The 19,157-nt window shown below is 36.4% G+C and overlaps 1 protein-coding gene across 1 annotated transcript; it reads right to left on the bottom strand.

Annotated features, from left to right (window-relative positions):
* Positions 1-12,046: 12,046 nt before the first annotated feature.
* Positions 12,047-16,857, bottom strand: LOC107768362 (shikimate O-hydroxycinnamoyltransferase-like). Its single transcript, XM_016587483.2, has 2 exons — positions 16,242-16,857; positions 12,047-13,153 (listed from the first exon to the last, which is right to left on the bottom strand). Exons 1-2 carry the CDS (start codon positions 16,665-16,667, stop codon positions 12,269-12,271), a joined length of 1,311 nt encoding a protein of 436 aa, XP_016442969.1. The 5' UTR covers positions 16,668-16,857; the 3' UTR covers positions 12,047-12,268.
* Positions 16,858-19,157: the final 2,300 nt, after the last annotated feature.

Here is a 19,157-nt window from a genome sequence, read left to right as displayed (position 1 = left end):
TCACATTGGTACCAGTGGACCGGTCATTATAGACTTCTGCAAGAGGTACGAGGCGTGCCTCGGTCAGATCCATCCTTCAATGTGGAGGATAGTGATCCTTCTCCGGTTCTTCATGAGTAGAATCAACGACTACTACTTTACCGTGGACCACCTGCTTTGCTTGTACAGTCCCCGACTATTCCGAAGGGGATTGATAAAGCTTGTGCGCGGGCTAGCTAAGCCACGTTCTCTAGTATCGATGAGGACCAGGATCGATGTTGCCAAAGCTATTTTGTTCGGGTGAGGACCTTAGACCTGATTCCGACGGAATGCATATCATTTCTCGATAAGTAGAATACAAAACGTAAGTGGAAATTCCCTCCGAATGTTGATTTTTATGTTTACTTCCTCTTTTCTCATTGGTGTTAGTGATGGTGTAGTCGTTGCTCGGGTTCCAAATGTTATTCCTCGACTCGAGAAGTGGGTTGAGGGCATAATTTCTCTGATGGACTACTCCAAGCGTTCATGGTGCGTACTCTCGAAGGTCCGTTGTGAGGCCCATTCCCTTGGTAAGATTCCTTTCCCGAGTAAGCAATATTTAGGTTCTTCGCGTCATTAAATTCTCACTTGTTTAATTTCTTTTTCAAGTTTATACAAGGATGTCATGCCGAGGCCTCCATCCGATGGAGAGAACTTACCTACCAACTCCCCTGCACTAAGACAGGATGAAGAGAAGAAAATAAAAAGGGCTCCGAGCTCAGAGAAGAAGAAAACAAAAAGAAGGCTGGTGCACAAGCCTAAAAAAAATACCAGCGCTCGAGCCCCACCCTCGGATTCAAGCTACCAGCTGAGGGATGAATCCGAAGAAGAAGAAGAAGCCTCTGAACTAGTGGCCCGCGTGCGATCGCAATTCGAGGGACACGAGGCCTCCGAACCAAAGAGGGGCGAGGCCGGTTTGTCTCAAGCCAGGGAGGCCGACAAGGAGGTCGTGGTTGAGGCCTCCCGGGACGTGGGTAATGCCCCGAAGGATGTACTTGGTGTAATAGACATCACCGAATCGCCTTTGTTCACTGAGTCTATGTATAATGAGGCTCATAAAGTGACAGAACACCCCAACAAGGGGGCCCACGGAGCAGACAACCCCTTCCGCGACTTTTTTGACGGCATGGATTCTACCTCCATGGAGGATGTCACCGGATTGGGTGACTTAGAAGTACCAAGGAAAAGCCTTCCCTCGGGGGCAGGTGGGTCTAGTTCGATCTCGAGATTGGTCAACCAGTTCCTTGGCCCAAGTACCGATCCCAATCGAACGCAGTCGATTATTATCTTTGTTTTGTAGGATGCCCATGTTATTTCTGCACCTGTCGGGGTAGCCAGTTACCTCTGGTGCTTGGTGACTAAAGAGCACCAGGCTAAGATGAACGAGGTAGATTCCTCGTGCTTGTTAAACGAAGCACAACAGTCGCTGAATCGGGTAAGGTGTTACTAACATTTTCATTTTCCAGCTTTGGTTACTTTATGATTTTTAATATTTCCCCTCATATTCGCAGGCCTTGATGCTTCACCACGAGACCTTCCTCTGATAATGAGAAGAGCTGAGCCTCTCTGAGGAAGAAGCCAAAGAGCTTACTGAGAAGAGATACATGTACAAACTTCTTAGTAAGCAACGCGGGGAAGAGGCTAAAAATTTTCGGGCCAAGTTAGATGCGGCTCAGAAAGAACATGATGTCGTGGTGGAACAAGTAAAAGTCTTTAAGGTTAGTGACGACGAACAAGACTCGGTGACTAACAGTCAAAATTCACAGGTCCAACAGAAGATCGATCGGATCGGCCAACTCCGGGCTGAGATGGGTGCCTTCAAGGTTGAGGCCGAGGAGTGGAAAGGAGAAATAGACCTTTTGGCCTTGGAAAAGGAAACTACCCAGGCACAACTGGCCTCTATAGAGGCTTAACTTCGAATGATAAGGGAGAAGGCTGAGGCACAGTTCTGGAAGGCCGTGGAGCTCCAACCTCAACTAAGCTCGGTTGTTACCGACTGGGAGACCGTCGCCAAAGAGCTTAAAGCAGTCAAGTCGGTGGCCAAAATAACCAAGGCCGATGCTGTCGAGATGGTGGCCCAGTATAGAGTCGATGATGAGGATTCCAGCGGGCCCGGAGGTGGAGAGGACCCCGATGGTCCTGGTGACGAGGCGACCCCCGGTGAAGACCAGGCCGTTTAAGTGTCTTGTACATTTTATTTTATCTTTTGTAATTATTATAGTCGTGTAGTTTTATGCTTTTTGTAAAAATGTGTATCGAGGTCGTTTGACCCTAGTAAAATTTTTCTGATATGTATATAAGGCTTGTTCCCTTCAGCAAATTTTGAATTTTTCCTTTGCGTTATTATTTATATTTGGAAAGATTGAAATGTCTCAGCATGAAATAGTTAGTTTATGTTTTGCGGTTCAAACGGGCCTTGACTATAATATTATTTTGTTTAAGGCATTGTGGGGGTTCGGTATGACCGGAAGTTTTTTTCCCCAAAGTAATTATAATTTTTTAAATTATAGTTTGCCGAGGGTAGCCTTTAGAACCAGTTGAGAAATTTCGAAGGCCTTATTTTTTGTTGCAGATCTCGAACGTCTCTAAGCTGTTTTAATATGACTGTAGCCTATTTAGTTTGGGTGCTTCCCAGTGGGCTTGTCACCCCGAGTTATCCGTTCTTGCCTAAGATAATAGTCCCTGAATGGGGATTGTCGCAATCTTTAAAATTTGGGCATTGCCTAATAGGTCTTGCGCCCTCGAGCTCTGATAGCCCGGACCGTCCGAGTTTATTTTCGTACGGTAGTCCCCAAGTGGGAGTGATCATTTCAACTCGGATTAAGGCAGCCTTTGGGCTCGATACCTTTAGGTTATCGGATGTAGGAAATTCCTTAAGAAATGCAAAAAGAAAACATTTTAAGGAGAAGATATTTATCCGCAAGGTAGAGACTTTTTTATTCTTGTGCGTAATAGTTACACATATGTACAAGCTTTGTTCCATGGCTCGAGTAGTCTATACGGGCAAGGTTCATTTGAACGTTTGGCCCTTAAAATAAATCCTATCGATCGAGCCGGGACAGTTCGATCACAAAGTCTCTTTCCTTGCTGGAGTCGTTATCTGAGGGTAATGCTCCTCCAATGTCCGAGGTTGATCATAGATAATTCTCGGATACTGTTGATGTGATCTTTGACACCGATTCATGACCGACCTTTGATTCTAAGTTAGCACGATCCACTGCTACCTCGTTAAAAACCTTTTCGGAAAATCCATTTGGGACAAAACCAATCCAAGGGAAAAAGAGTGCAACGCATGTTTTCAGACCTAAATATTTGTATCATTCCTTGATGGTTACGTGTAAGTGTTAGTTCAAAATGTAAATAAGTAAAAAGAATAGGTAGGATCGTACCTTAGCAGTAGTATCGCTTCAAGTGAGTTATATTCCATTTGTTCGGTAGTTGTTCACCATTCATTGTTCCGAGTTTGTACGATCCCATACCAGTGATTTCGATAATTTGATAAGGACCTTCCCAGTTCGGTCCCAACTTCCCTTCGTCCGGGTTCCGGGTGCTTAGTGTGGCCTTTCTTAACACTAAGTCCCCGATATTGAAATGTCGAAGGTTGGATCTTCAATTATAATACCTCCCTATTCGCTGCTTTTGGGTCGCCAATCGGATAAGGGCGGCTTCACGCCTTTCATCTAATAGCTCTAGGCTGGTACTCATGGCCTCGTAACTCGATTCCTTGGTTGCATATCAGAACTCGATACTTGGTTCGCCGACTTCGACCGATATTAGAGCTTCGGTGCCGTAAACTAGTGAGAATGGCGTGGCCCCAATACTGGACTTCGAGGTCGTACGGTATGCCCATAGGACTTCAGATAGGATTTTCTTCCATTTTCTTTTGGTGTCAGTTAACCTCTTTTTGAGGTTTTGGAGTATGGTTTTGTTGGTCGATTCTGCTTGTCTGTTCCCACTAGGGTAAAAGGGTATTCATAGGATCCTTTTGATCTTATGATCTTCGAGAAACTTGCTTACTTTGCTGCCGATAAATTGTTCCCCGTTGTCGCACATGATCTCGGACGACATTCCGAACCGGCATATAATATGGTCCCAAATGAAATCGATGACTTCATTCTCCGTGACCTTCTCGTATGCCTGAGCTTCCACCCACTTAGAAAAATAATCGGTTATAAACAATATAAATTGAGCCTTACCGGGTGCCCAGGAAGGAGGCCAATGATATCCATTCCCCACTTCATGAACGGCCATGGCAATAAAAACGAATGCAGCAGCTCCCCGAGTTGTTGGATCATCGGAGCATGTCTTTGACATTCGTCTCATTTCCGTACGAACTCCTTCGTGTCTTTTTCCATATCAATCCATTAGTAGCCGACTCTAATTATTTTTCGAACCAATGATTCGGCACCTGATTGGTTTCCACATGTGCCTTCGTGTATTTCCCTCAGAATCTACTCGGTATCTCCTAGTCCTAGACATATTGTTAGTGGACCGTTGAATGTTTTTCTGAAAAGGGTTCCCTCTTCGGAAAAGCTAAACCTGAATGCCTTCGTACGCAGGGCCCTCGATTCTTTTGGATCCAGGGGCAGTTTTTCGGTTTTCAGATATTCTATATATTTGTTTCTCCAGTCCCAAGTTAAAGGTAAAAATCCTCTAATTAATTGATTGTTGATCTCACGTCGACTTAAGCTGATATCTCCACCATGATATCCGATCGGTTACGGATATCACAGCTTTCTGTTGGCCGAGCTTGACTACCTGACAACGTTCTTCGAAATTAATCAAGGGCAATACCGATCCCGAATCATGTCCCAGAAATCCTCTAGGGCGGGCGTCACAGTCTGGACTCAGAATTGATGAGATCCCTACCTCGGTCTAGGACCCCGGTTAGCATACCTCGAGCTTGACCTATCATGTCGGAGACCGGCTCTCTCTCTCTCTCTCTCTCTCTCTCTCTCTCTCTATATATATATATATATATATATATATATATATATATATATATATATATATATATATATAGAGAGAGAGAGAGAGAGAGAGAGAGAGAGAGAGAGAGAGAGAGAGAGAGAGAGAGAGAGAGACCCTTCCGCCCAACTAACACCGCCCCTAGCTGTTCATATACACTTACGGGTCGTTTGGTAGGATGCATTAGATAAAATAATGTATGCATTAGCTTTGTGTATTAATAATACCTTGTTTGGTAGACATTTCGAACCTATGCATTAGTTATACATCCTATTTGGTATTATCCTATGCATAACTAATGCATAAAAAACTATGGTATTAGTAATGCAGTGGATTTTAATGCATGGATTAGCTTAGTTAAAGACAAAATTGTCCTTCAAAATTAATGCTTGATTAAAATATGCTAGTTATTATATAAATCCAGGTTTAAAATAATCCAACTAGTGAAAAATAAAATTATATCTCTAGTAAATAAATAAATACTTAGCATATTTTCTTTTTTTATAAATAAACATTTAGTTCTATATTACAATATAGGTAGACAAATCAAATAACTTTTTTAAAACTATTTCATATAAAAATATTTCTCAACATATGTTTCTTTTAAAAAGTTAGAGTGATGGACTGATTTGAGGGCATTTTTGTAAAGAAACAATTTTTTAAGAAATTGTGCAATGCTTTAATACATCAAACCAAACAATGGATAAGAAATATGTTAGCATAACTAATACCAACATAACTAATGCAAGCATAACCAATACTAGCATTACTAATACACCCTATGTAACATTATTCTTATGCACCCTACCAAACGACCCCTTAATTCACTAATTTGTCATATCTAAGTCTCTGTCTCCTTAATTCTCTAGTCTCTATACAAAGCGTAATTTTTGATGAAAGGAGTTCGGTTGACCTACTTCCGTCCATCCAGCTAACTCCGCTCTGGGCTGTTCATATACACTCAATTCACTAATTTGTCATATCTACATCTCTATCTCCTTAATTTTCTAGTCTCTAATCATGTCATTTTCTGTGGCACGTGACGTGGGAGCATTTGGTTGCTTCTTCTTTTGGTTAAAGCGTTTGTACATTTCCTTTATCCATAGCCACCTTTGGGGAGAAAACTAGATCTTTCTCCATAGACTTGCTTAATATGATCTACTACATTATTATATCAAAGCATCTACTACTCAAAGTTCCATTATTTATGTTGATGTAGTTATAATTTCTATAACAGTCTAGTTTATTCAAATAGAAGTGTTGTTATAGAGAACATATATAAATGTTATGCTTGATAAGCACAAAGTACAATTACAGTAGGATATTTATAATACAAACAAGCACAAGAATAGGACTGATCTATCTTAAGATAAATACAAAAGATATACACTAAATAAATATATTATCACCCCCTCAAGTGATGCGTGGGTAGAAAGGACGCAGAGCTTGTCACGTAGAAGCATCAACCTTGGAGATGGGAGAGGCTTGGTTAACAAATCAGCAAGTTGATCAACAGTATTGACGTATTGAACTTGCAAGTTACCCCAAGCAACCTTCTCATGAACAAAATGAATATCAATTTCAATGTGCTTCGTGCGAGCATGTTGAACTAGATTATGAGATAAGTAAATGCGACTAACATTATCACAATAGATAGTAGCAGGTGATGCAAGTGAAGTGTGAAGATCTTTAAGGAGAGAATGCATCCAAGTAATTTCAGCAGCGGCATGTGCAACACAGTGATATTCAGCCTCAGCACTTGAGCGAGATACAACACTTTGCTTCTTAAAAGACCATGAAATAAGATTTGCTCCAAGAAATAGATAGTATGCCGAGGTAGAACGATGGTTGGAAGGACAATCAGCCCAGTCTGCATCACTGTAACATGTAAGATGATCAATAGAACCACCACGAATGAACAATCTATGAGATAGCGAGCCATTCAAATAACACAATATGTATTTCACAGCTGTGTAGTGAACTTCTAAAGGAGAGTGCATAAACTGAGACACTTGATTGACTGCAAATGCAATATCTGGACGAGTGAAAGTAAGATATTGAAGTCCTCCAACAAGACTCCTATAAAGAGTGGGATTAGAAAAAGGAAGAGAGTCAGATGTATATAGTGATGCTTTTGAAGAAAGAGGTGTAGAGACAGGTTTTGAGAACAAAAGATTTGCACGACTAAGAAGATCTTGAATATATTTGGACTGACACAGAAAATAACCACCATCACGAGCCGTGATCGTAACACCAATAAAATAATTAATAAGCCCTAAGTCATTCATAGCAAATTCAGACTTAAGAGTGTGGATTAGAGAAGTAAAGAAGTAGATGAAGCAGTAAGAAGAATGTCATCGACATATAAGCAAAATAGAAATGTCCTTTTTAGACTTATAAACATAAAGAGAACTGCCAGACATACTATTTCTAAAACCAATTTGGAGCAAGAATGTGGTAAAACGATGGAACCATGCCCTAGGAGCTTGTTTTAAGCCATAAAGGGCTTTGTTTAACCGACAAACATGATTAGGAAAGTTTGGGTAAACAAAAACAATAGGCTATTTCATGTATACCCGTTCATTAAGAGTGTCATGCAAGAAGGCATTCTTAACATCCAATTGATGAAGTAGCAACCCTTTAGAGGCAGCTAAAGCAAGAACAGTACGAATAGTGACTGGTTTCACCACAGGACTAAATGTTTGATCATAATCTAACCCATGTTGTTGATTGTACCCTTGCGCTACCAAGCGAGCTTTAAACCGTTCAATTGAACCATCTGAACGTTGTTTTACTCTGTATACCCAACGACAATCAATAACATTAACATTTGGAGGAGGCAATACTAACTGCCACGTATTGTTGGTCATGAGGGAATTATATTCTTCATCCATGGCTTTTATCTAGTTAGGATCCTCATTAGCTTCCTTGAATGAAGTAGGCTCGGGAGGAATGGATGAGATGTCTTTCTTAGATGTTTCCTGGGATAAGAGAAAAGGAAGAACCCGAGGCTTAAGGTTTCCTGTTTGAGAACGAGTAACCATATGATGAATTTTTGGAAGAGTAGGAACCGTGTGAGGAGAGTGACGTAATATTGGAGGAGATAATGGAGGGGAACATATGGTGGGGGAAATAAAATGATATAGAACATCAATGTTTGAAAAGGGATAAGGACCAGCATGTGTATTAGTGGTTGCACGAGTAGAAGAAGGTAAGAGAGGAGAAGATGTAGTTCGAACATTAGAGGGATAAGGACTTACAAGTTTACTGTGTATAGGAGAAGTAGTAGACTGTATATTTTGAAATTCATAAGGAATAGTACGTAAGAATGAATTATATCTAATTGGAGACAAATATGAAGAAGTCAAAGCTGATGAGGAATCAACATTGAAAGGTGGATAAAATTGTGAACAAGTAGGAGAAGTCCTAGAATCCAGTGGTGGTGAAACTTGAGAAATATTCTTATGCAAATTAGTTGGAGATAAATTAGGAATCTGATTAGAAGGTGGAGAAATATTCTTAAGAAAATTAGTAGGAGATACATTAGGAATCTGATTAGAAGTAGGAGAAATATTGTCAAGAAGATTAGTTGGATTTAAACTAGGAATTTGATTAGAAGTTGGAGTATTTTGCGTATGAGATAAAGGGAGAGTCCTAGGGAGTGAAGAGATCGAATGAGATACAGTAGGTAGCAGAGGTTGGAAGGTAAACTCTGTTGGAGATTTGAATAAAATATTTGAAATACAAGAATAAGAAGTTGGTTGAAAAGAGTAAGATACGGAAAGGATTCCTCATCAAATCGAACATGTCGAGAAATGTAAACTTTATTTGTTAATGGATCCAGACACCGAAATTCTTTATAATTTAACGAATAACCAAGAAAAACACAATATTTAGAACGAGGACTTAACTTGTTACAAGAGTAATCACTAAGATTCGGATAACATGAGCATCCAAATACACGTAAATGGTCATAGGTAGCACGCTTGCCACATAGAACTTCAAATGGAGTTTTAAATTGAAGTTTAGAAGAGGGAAGTATATTCAAGAGATGAACAGCAGTTTGAAGAGCTTCAACCCAAAATTTAAGAGGAAGAGAGGCCTAAAATAGAAGGGTACAGATCATATTTGCAATAGTGCGATGCATCCGTTCAACCTTGCCATTTTGCTGATGCGTATATAGACATGAGATACGCAACGATATTCCATTTTCGTCAAGAAAAACACGAAGCAAAGAAAGTTTAACATATTTAGCACCGCCATCACATTGCAAAGCTTTTATTTTTGTGGAAAATTGAGTTGAGACATAAGAATAAAATGATTTAAATTTTAAAAAAGCTTCTAATTTACGTTTTAAAGGAAACACCTATAAATTTTTTGAATAATCATCAAGAAAGAGAATATAATAACGGAAGCCTGTAAAAGATGCTATGGGAGATGTCCATATATCACTATGTATCAATTCAAATGGGGAAGTCGTGAATGATTGAGATTCCACAAAAGGTAATTTATTGTGCTTGCCAAGCTGGCAAGCATTACATAAGAAATCTAATTGTTTGAAAGAACTACAAGAAACTTTATTTTCTCTAGCTAATTTAGAAAGAATGGCAAAGCTTGGATGGCCTAATTGTTGATGCCAAAGATTTGAAGAACGTCGCACTGCTGCAAAAGCTCGATGAACTGCATCATAAGATAAGGAAGACAATGAATAAAGAGGGCCTTGGCTATTGCACCGTAGAAGAATTTTCTTGGTCTTGAGATCCTTAATAAAGAAACCAAAAGGATCAAATTCAATGGTGCAATTACTATCAGTAGTAATTTACGAACACTCAGCAAATTACTTGAGAGATTAGGAACAATAAGAATATTTTTAAGAGAAAAAGGGTAGAAGGAGTAAATATAGTACCATGACCAGTGTATGAAATGGGAAGTTGAGTACCATTGCCTACAACAACTCGATCAGTACCATTATAAGGGAGAACCGAGGATACATTACCAGGATTTGGGGTCATGTGAGAGGAGGCCCCAGTATCAACATACCAGTGTGCATCGCTAGGCATGGCATAAGAATGAGTTGGAGATGATTGAAGATCATAGATAAATGCTTTAGGACCAAGAGATAGACATTCACGAGCTGAATGATTATATTGAAAACAAAGTTGACATTGGACAGTAGCATGCATGTGGGAAGAGGGAAAAGAAGAATAAGGAGCAGGCCCGAGAATGGATGGAGATCGAGGGCGAGGAGAGAGATTTGGAGAAGGGGTAGAAAAATTCTTATAAAACCCAGGATTGTTACGACCCCTACCACGACCACCATTTGAGTTCCGACCCCCATTGTTGTTCCTACCACGACCACGACCATGAGGAATAGAATGTTGCTTCGCAACAAAAGCAGTAGCAGATAAGTCAGAATTAGTGGCAGAGAAATTAGACAATTGAGCCTCATGCAAAAAGAGCAGAGAACGCATCTCTGTAAAAGATGAGAGTGGGATTCTAGTAGAAATGGAAGTACTAACTGGCATGTAATAAGAAGGAAGGCCAGACAAATTTTGAAGAACAAGATCCGTTTCTGAAATCGGATTACCAACGGAGTTCAGAGAATCTGCAATTGTTTTAAGCCGATGCACATAGTCATTGATTGAAAGATCACCTTTCTTAAGGTTATGAAATTGAACCTTGAGTTGAAGAGTTCGAGAACTAACTTGGTCACGGAATAGACACTCAATTTCAAGCCAAGCTTCTCTAGAAGTTAGAGAATGATTGGGACGAAGAATAGCTTGAAGGATTTCTTGAGAAATGGTTGCTTGAATCCAGGACAAGACAATGAAATCAAGTTGAACCCATTGTTGGAAAGCAGGATTGAGAATGGAGTTACCATCTTCTGTAATAATGGTAGAAGGTGGACAAGGGAAACTTCCATCAATGAAACCATAAACACCACGATCCCTTAATTACAGTAGGAATTAAGTTTTCGATGTTAGACAAAGAAATAGCAGTGTTGGACGAGGGAGACAGAGAAGATTGATCAGGTTTGATTGGAGATGAAGTCGTTTTGATTGGAGATGTTAAAATCGATTCTGAAAAAACTTTACTTTCATAGTGAATGGTTGTTATATAGAGATGTTACAGAGATGTGTGACTATAGTCTGTATGTGGTATATTATGTGAAAATTAATGTGAGTCAAAAACAATTGTTCTTCGTTAATCAAGATTTAACTTATATATGCTAACACGAATTTTACACGACAATGCAATTTAACTTATTTTAACAAGTCACTTCCAGTAGCGGCAGTGGCGAAGCCAGAAATATTTTTAAGGGTGTTCAAACTTGAAAGAAAAAAAATTCTCGAGAAAGGGTGTTCAATACATGTTATACACCTTTAAAACCTAATATTTTATCTATATATGCAGTATAATTTTCTAACGAAGGATGGTCGATTAACCACCCTTATCATAGTGTAGCTTCGCCCATGAGTAGCGGAGCCACTCCTTAACCAGGGGAGTCAATTGACACGCCTTTGTCGAAAAATTACATTGCGTAGATAAGTTAAATTTTTAACTTTTATGTATATATATATTGACTCCCCCTGTTTTCTTCATAGTTATTTATATTTTGACTTTTCTTAGTGAAAATTCTGGCTCCGGCACTGGTCACTTTTCTCATTTCTTCCAAGTTACTAATTCAACTTGTTATCAGCAGTTACCTTTAGTTACATTTTACATGACCTGATAGTGCTAAAAAAATTCATTGCAGCATATAAAAGTTAAACTCTACTAATTAAACCTTTGTTGCATGCATGGTAATATTTTCTTGAAGATGCACAAGATATTCCGCGTTTATTTAGGGTCGAAGAAAGAGCCGCACATCAAGGGATATGATATAAGCCCACCCTAATATAAGTATTAGTGTTTGCTACTACAACTCGAATCCATGACCTACATGTCACATAGAGACAATGACGGCTCGAACCTACAGATTCAGTCAAATCACCATTTTGCTCTCGAAAATTAAATTTCAAGATTTTGGTTGTCACAAAGAACATGATAAGAACAAATGTAGAATCCAACTTTATCGTTCCTCCAACTGGAAAACAAATGTGATTACAAAAGGAAATATGGAGTTGTAAGCTTAGACATAGGCAAATACATAAAAAGATCAATTCATTACAAAGAAATGTAAAACAAAACTGACCCCAAAAAACATTAGAAAACAAGTTACAAAATGCCTTAATCCAAAACCACACCACACCTAGGATAATTCTTGATTTTTTCCAACCTCTCAAAATTCATACAAATACTTCTCAAATAGTGGCATATGATCAGCATCTAAACAAACAGCCAAACGTAAGTTTCTATCTTTACTATTTGGACTTGGTAATATATAAACTGTCCCTTCATATAAAATGCAAGCTGGTCCCATATGAATTGGTCTTCCCCATCCAAAATCTGAATCATGAACAGGCAATCTAGTCCAACTATTAATATTAAGATTAGGGCTAGCAAAGTATGTCGGGCCACGGATTAAAGCCGATAAATCGGGCTGTAATTCGAGGTAATCGAGCGCTGATCTTAGGTAATTATCATCCATTTTTGACAATGAAGTATGAATTCTCTTAGCTGAATTTGTCAATGGTTCTTGTAAAAGTTCACTTGATTTTGCCATCGGTGTAGCTGTGAACACAACATTTCCCAAGTAACCTGGTGGTAAAGGAGGACAAAGCCTAGACCTACCATCAGTGGCAACATGTAATTTGGTCAATTGATCGTCGGCTAGTGCACGTGCTTTGCACGTGCAACGCCAAATATGGGCCGCGAGGATTTCGTATGTGCTACCTTCATGTTTGGACTTGGACTTTAAAAGCCCAAGTTGGTCACTAGAGAATTTTAACATGGTTGTCATACTAGGCTTTGGGCTTGTGGATTCTAGGGTTTTTGATGATGAAATTAGAGATGGAGGAGGATGATACTCGACGTGCTCGAAAGACGATGTTGGTGGGTCCCGTGCACGGAGGAGGGTCCGGTCGATGAACGGCGGGATGGCGACGGAGAGGCCTCGGGCTATATCGGACCATGTGTTGATGAAGTGAATTGATGAGAGACCATCTGATAAAGTGTGGAATACTCCTCCACCAAGTGAAACTCCACCACATTTGAAACGAGTAACCTAATTAAAGATCACACAAAATAATATTAAATTTAAGTGTCAATCTTTATTCATACTACTACAAATAACAAGAAATGTCACTGCAATATAAAAGTTCTTGTACTATCAAATTTAGTAGATATACAATAACATGTAATTTCTCATATTAAGTATGATTTGATAATCTAAAAATTAGCAGTTTCTACAACGACAACAATAATAATCCAGTAAATTTCATAATGGGGTCTGTGGGAGAGTAGATGTGTACGCAGATCGTGCACCTACCCTGGGAGGACAGTAAGGTTGTTTCCGATAGAAACTCGACTAAAGAAAAGATGCAAAGAAGCAATGGCTACAAGTAGTAATAACAAGTTTTTAAGACCACCGAAGCGAAAGATAGCAATCAAATAGTAGACAGTAATAACAATCTAAGAACAGAAATATACTGCAATTCTAATTGCAAATATTGCAAAAATCCATTACACTGTCAATATATATATATATATATATATATATATATATATATATATATATATATATATATATATATATATATATATATATATATATATATATATTTAAAAATATATGATTTAATCTAATTTTATGAGCCATTCATTTTTAGACAAATTTACTAGGGAGATGTGACGTGTGAACTAATTTATGGACCAACTTGCTAGGGAAATGTGAGTTGTGAACTATAGTAAATTTTATCATTTTATTAATGCTTTCACATGCACAGATCCAAATACAGTAAAGAGCAAAAATCCAAACACAAACCTTTCATACTGATGGAATATTAAATCTATGTATGGCCTACGCACTGCGCCACTTGTTGTTTCTCATATAGTCTTTATGAATTATTAACGGTATCACCAAAGTTTGCAGCAGAGTAATAAATATTTGTTTATCTTTAATTAAGGTTTTAAATTCAAATTTTGAAAATGAAGTCGTATTTAATAGGGAACATTATACTCTTAAAATTGGACTATCCAACGAGAATCTGGAGTAGCCGAGCTCAAAGCGAATACCGAACGCCAGCGAATACCGAACTCCAGATGAAATAAAATAATAAATAGACAATATATTCAAACCTTTGTATAACAAACATCCCTGTATAATAGGGATTCATTATAAAATTCAAATTTTTCGAAACCGATTTTTATATTATGTTATAATATATCTAATCTCTAACAGCATTTAGAGTAACACAAAAAAAATATTGAAACAAACAAGTATGTATAAATAGGTTTTAATGTACTAAGAAGTTTTGGATTTGGTATTTGGACAGCTTTATGTATTCCTTTAAAATCGTAATTTTCTATTTTGGAGTGGTTCTGTCCTTTTTATCTTTCTTTTTTAAACACTATATCAAAGTCAAATTGTGTGTACTTTTGACTTTTTTTAATAAGTTTAACACTAAATAAGATAGCACTAATTAACTTATAGATCTAATTAGCACTTTACATTTATGGTTTTATCTGTATTCCTCCACCTCGTAAACTATAATAAATGTATATTTTCCCTAGATTTGTGTACCTATGAAATTAAAAGTCCTCTTTCTCCTCTAAAATTAATTGCCACCAATAATTGGATAGATTCTTCGTACGAGTTCAACTGAATATAATATTTTTACATTAAATGTATAAAATTATAAAAAAAATTAGTAAATATTTAATTTTGAATTCGTAAACTTAAAAATAAAATAAATTTAGTATTAAAATTTTCATATTAGAACCCATAAAATTTAAATTCAAAGATAAATCTTTCCCAAAATACCTTCTACACCAAACACATAATCTTTGACCAAATTTTCAAAGTGGGTAGTTCAAAAGTAATTGCGACGAAAGTGCCCCTTAGCTATTGCTAGCTATTTACTTTAATTAGTGTATGTACTATTTTTAAAGCATAGTAGAACAAGTCTATATTTTCATACTAGAAAAAGAAAGGGAAAAAAATAGTGAATTTTTTAGTAGGCGTTTGGACATAAAAATTATAATTTTTGGAAAAAAATAGTAATTAGAGTTATGTTGAAAAATGGTATTTGGAATTTGAAATTATGTTTGAACATGCATTTCCCTTGAAAAAATATTACAGTTGCGTGAATGGGGAAAAAAATTATAAAAATCTGCAAAAATTCATGGACAAACACATTTTTAATTTTTTTTTTATAAAAGAAAATCAAATTTTTTTATGGACAAACGGCGCCTTAATTGAATAACAAGAAAAGTAGGTGTCTATATTTCCTCTCCATTTTCAGTAAAATTTCTTTCAATGTTTCACCATTTCACAGCTACTACTCTCCCTTCCAATCTTTCCAATCTTTCCAATCAAAAGTTTTTGGACCATCAAAATCTTATTCTAGTAGAAATATTATTCTTTCACTACTCAAAAGTTTAGATTCTATACAGTGACAATGTAAATATTTTTTAAATTAAATAGGGGCGGATCTGAAATTTGAACTTTATAAGCTCGAATCAAGATTCTAACACAACCTCATTTGAGCTATTCGGCTCAAAATCAATTACTTGTACTTATTTAGTAAACTTTTTAACATAGTGCGAGTTAAATCTACTGAATTCATTCGAACTAATATCTTACCCTCTAGTTCCACCCCGTCTATAGGTAGCTAGACGATCATAATAAGTGAAATCAATAACCAAGAAAATAATGTAAGAAACCTACTACGGCATATTAAAATATACTGATAGCGTACCGATATACCCATCATTTCTGCCCCAGCTAAAAAAGTAGTCCGGTGTACTAAGCTAACGCTATGTGCAGGTTTCGAGGAAGGGCCGAACTACAAAGCTCTATTGTATGCAGTCTTACCCTGCGTTTCTACAAGAGACTGTTTTGACGGCTAGAACATATGACGTCCAGATCACATAGCTGCAACTCCGCCCCCAGCTAGATGATCATAATAAGTGAAATCACTAAGCAAGAAACCTATTAGGACATATTAAAATACACTGATATACCCATCATCTCCGCCCCCGGCTAGATGATCGTAATAAGTGAAATCAGTAGCCAATAAAATAAAGCAGAAAACCTATTACGACATATAAAAATATACTGATAGTGTAAAAATATTGGTGTATATAAATACCTGAAAGATGATGAGGGGGAAAGTAGAAATATCACCAGAAGTGTCAACAGTAGGAATAAGTTTCCTAAGTTCCAAACTTGGAGTAAAATCACCAAAATCATCAACAAAAGCATCACTTTCAGCTTCAACAAATAAAACTCCTTCTCCATTACAATTTATCTCAATTCTTCCTTGTTCATCTCTAGCTAATCTTCCAGCCATTGGGTAAAATGAAACAAGAACATTACTTAATGCTTCTTTCATTATTTTTGAATCAAAGAAATTTGAAGATCCATTTGGTTTATAGAAATATACTGTTAAAAGATGAATTCTTCCCACTATTAAATCTAAGTTAGAACTCCAAAGTCTTTTTGTTGGTGTTGGTTTTGATGGTTTTACTAATGTTGATTCCTTGATGTTAATCTTCATGATTTTTTCACTTCCCATTTTTTTTTTTTTTTGAAAAAAAAGATAAAGATAAAAGTTTGGTTAAGGAGAGAAAAGGGTGTAAATAAATATAATTTATTTATGGTATTGAGATTTTCTTGAGGTGTAAAATGTGGGGAAAAAAAGGGAAGAAAGAGCTAAAGAGAGAAGAAAGAAAGAGGTGAAATGCTCAAGTACAAAGAAGAGAGGTGTTGGGAATGATTATTTATAGCCTAAATTATAGGGTTTCATGTTGTTGTTGTTTTTTAGCAAATAATGATTTTTTTCTAGAAATTGCAAGTTGTTAAATTGGCCATAATTTATTCCTTTTTTAGGGTATAATATTAATTTCATGGCAGCCCTTTTTTGAAACATTGATTGATGGCGTCTAAAGACAGTTCTTTTTTTTTTTACAATAATCTCACAAGTGATGTCTGATAAGGGTAACGTGTACGCAAATTTTACTTTTACATTTAGAAAATAAAGAAGTTCTATCCGCTAAATTCTCAACTTAAGAAAAGATGAAAAATAAGCAATAACACCAAACAATGAAACAATAAAATAGTAAGATAATCGGAGGGAGAGAGACAACATAAAATAATAGTAATCTAAGAATAAGAAAATACGAGATAAAAAGATACCGGAACAAAAAGACACTACTAAAAAGAGGGAAAAATCGATCGATGTTGGTCGATAATTGACAAAAATCGATCAAAAACCAACCGATTCGTGGCGGTCGGTAATCGTAAAGTCGGTAAAGCTAACCGACCGACTTTGGTCGGTATTTTTCTACCGATTTCGGTCGGTCAGTTAAAATAAAAAAGAATTACCGAAAATACTGACCGAAGTTGGTCGGTTTTTTCCGACCAAAGTCGGTCGGTATTTTAATTATGTAATTAAAAAATGCACCATTCGGTAATCGAACCGGGGAGTGGCAGGATGTTATTCTACCACTAGACCATTGACGCATTTTGTTTTAAGACTGTCTTTTATTTCATTTATACTCTTTAATTGTATTTTCGTATGAAAATAACCGACCGATGTCGGTCGATTTTATTAAAAAATAAAATTACCGACCGGATTCGGTCGGGTTTTTAAAATGACCGGCCGAATTAATCAACCGATTCCAATCATTTTTTTTAAATTAATTTTAATTTATTTTAAATGTAAAACCGACCAAAGATGGTAGGTTTCTTGAAAAATAAATTTCGTCGGACTCCAAAATAGTTTTCCGCATTTTTGCGCCAAAGAAAATCGGTCAAAGTTGGTCGATTTCGTAAAAAAAAATAAAAAAAAAATATTTTGAAAAACGATCAACTTTGGTCATTTTTTGGGCCCTTTTTTTGACCGATCAAAATAAATCGGTCGACCGCGATTGGTTTTTGCTGAATTTCTAGTGATGAGAGGCAACATAATAACATGGAACTATAATGTATTCAAAATTTATTAATTCGATTGATTCAAATTCACGTGAGGTAAAGCATTTTCGAACAAATATGCAAAGTTGTTAATTGGAAACGTTGGTTGATGATTACGTACACGAGTCTTCTTTTTTCATTTAATTATTTTTCACGTATTTAAAATTTTTTGATCCGATTAATTTAAATTTATATTAATTAAACTACAATGATTATTAATCACGCCCCTCCAAAATATAGGTTAAGCGAGAAAAAAATCTCCAAAAGTATCATAAATTGTGATAATGACTCCACTGATGACCCCGTGTTCGATTAGAATAAGGAACATAAGGGAAACATATTTATTGGAGGTTAAGGAAGATTAAAATTGCGCCAAAAAAATAGTTTATACTATTTAAAAATATTTTTCAACACGTAATACTTATTAGCTAGTAAAGTAGCTAAATGTATTGGAGATGGTTTAATTGAATTTAATTCGTCAATAAGTTAAATTGTGTATATAAAGTATAAATTGTTGAATCTCATTAGTAGCGAAGCATAGTACAAATTTATATTAGTTTTGGATTCTCTTAGTAAAATTTCTAGATACACCAAAATTATGAGTTAAGCTAATGATTTTTTTATTTTTTTTGGCTTTCATAGTAAAGAGTTTCCTTTACATAACCAAGTGTTTTGTTTTGTTTTGTTTTACTAATTCTTTTTTGATTTTTACTGAATCATGCATGTTAATTATACTATAATATGCCAGACAATGAGAATTAATTTTCTATCAAAAAGTACATACGTTTAACTAATTCTTTTTCGGCCTTTCATTTCAGTATTGAGCTTAGAGCTTGTTTGGATGGTTGTTACTTATTGTATTGTATCGTATTGTACTTTAAATATTATGTTTGTTTTGGTTGTTATTTAAATTTTATTGTATCGTATCGTTAAATCCGTCCTTACGTAACGACGAAATGTGTCATTTTATGTAACGACCGATTTGGTGTGGTTGTGTCATTATCTTGTCTTTTTCTCTCATCTACTCGCCATTATTATTAAATAATTTTATTTTATCATCTACCCTACCTTTATATATAATAAATTTACCCCG

Source organism: Nicotiana tabacum, chromosome 9, assembly GCF_000715075.1.
Source record: "Nicotiana tabacum cultivar K326 chromosome 9, ASM71507v2, whole genome shotgun sequence".
NCBI lineage: Eukaryota > Viridiplantae > Streptophyta > Magnoliopsida > Solanales > Solanaceae > Nicotiana > Nicotiana tabacum.
The sequence above is the reverse complement of the archived record's forward strand: the minus strand, read 5'-3'. Positions and strand labels throughout refer to the sequence as shown.

Bases quoted from the DNA above. Each gene is read 5' to 3' on its own strand.
- LOC107768362 (XM_016587483.2), bottom strand. From the start codon at position 16,667: ATGGGAAGTGAAAAAATCATGAAGATTAACATCAAGGAATCAACATTA. The intron at 13,154-16,241 runs GTATTTATATAC...ATCTTTAATTAG, and splicing joins TCCCCCTCATCATCTTTCAG to GTTACTCGTTTCAAATGTGG.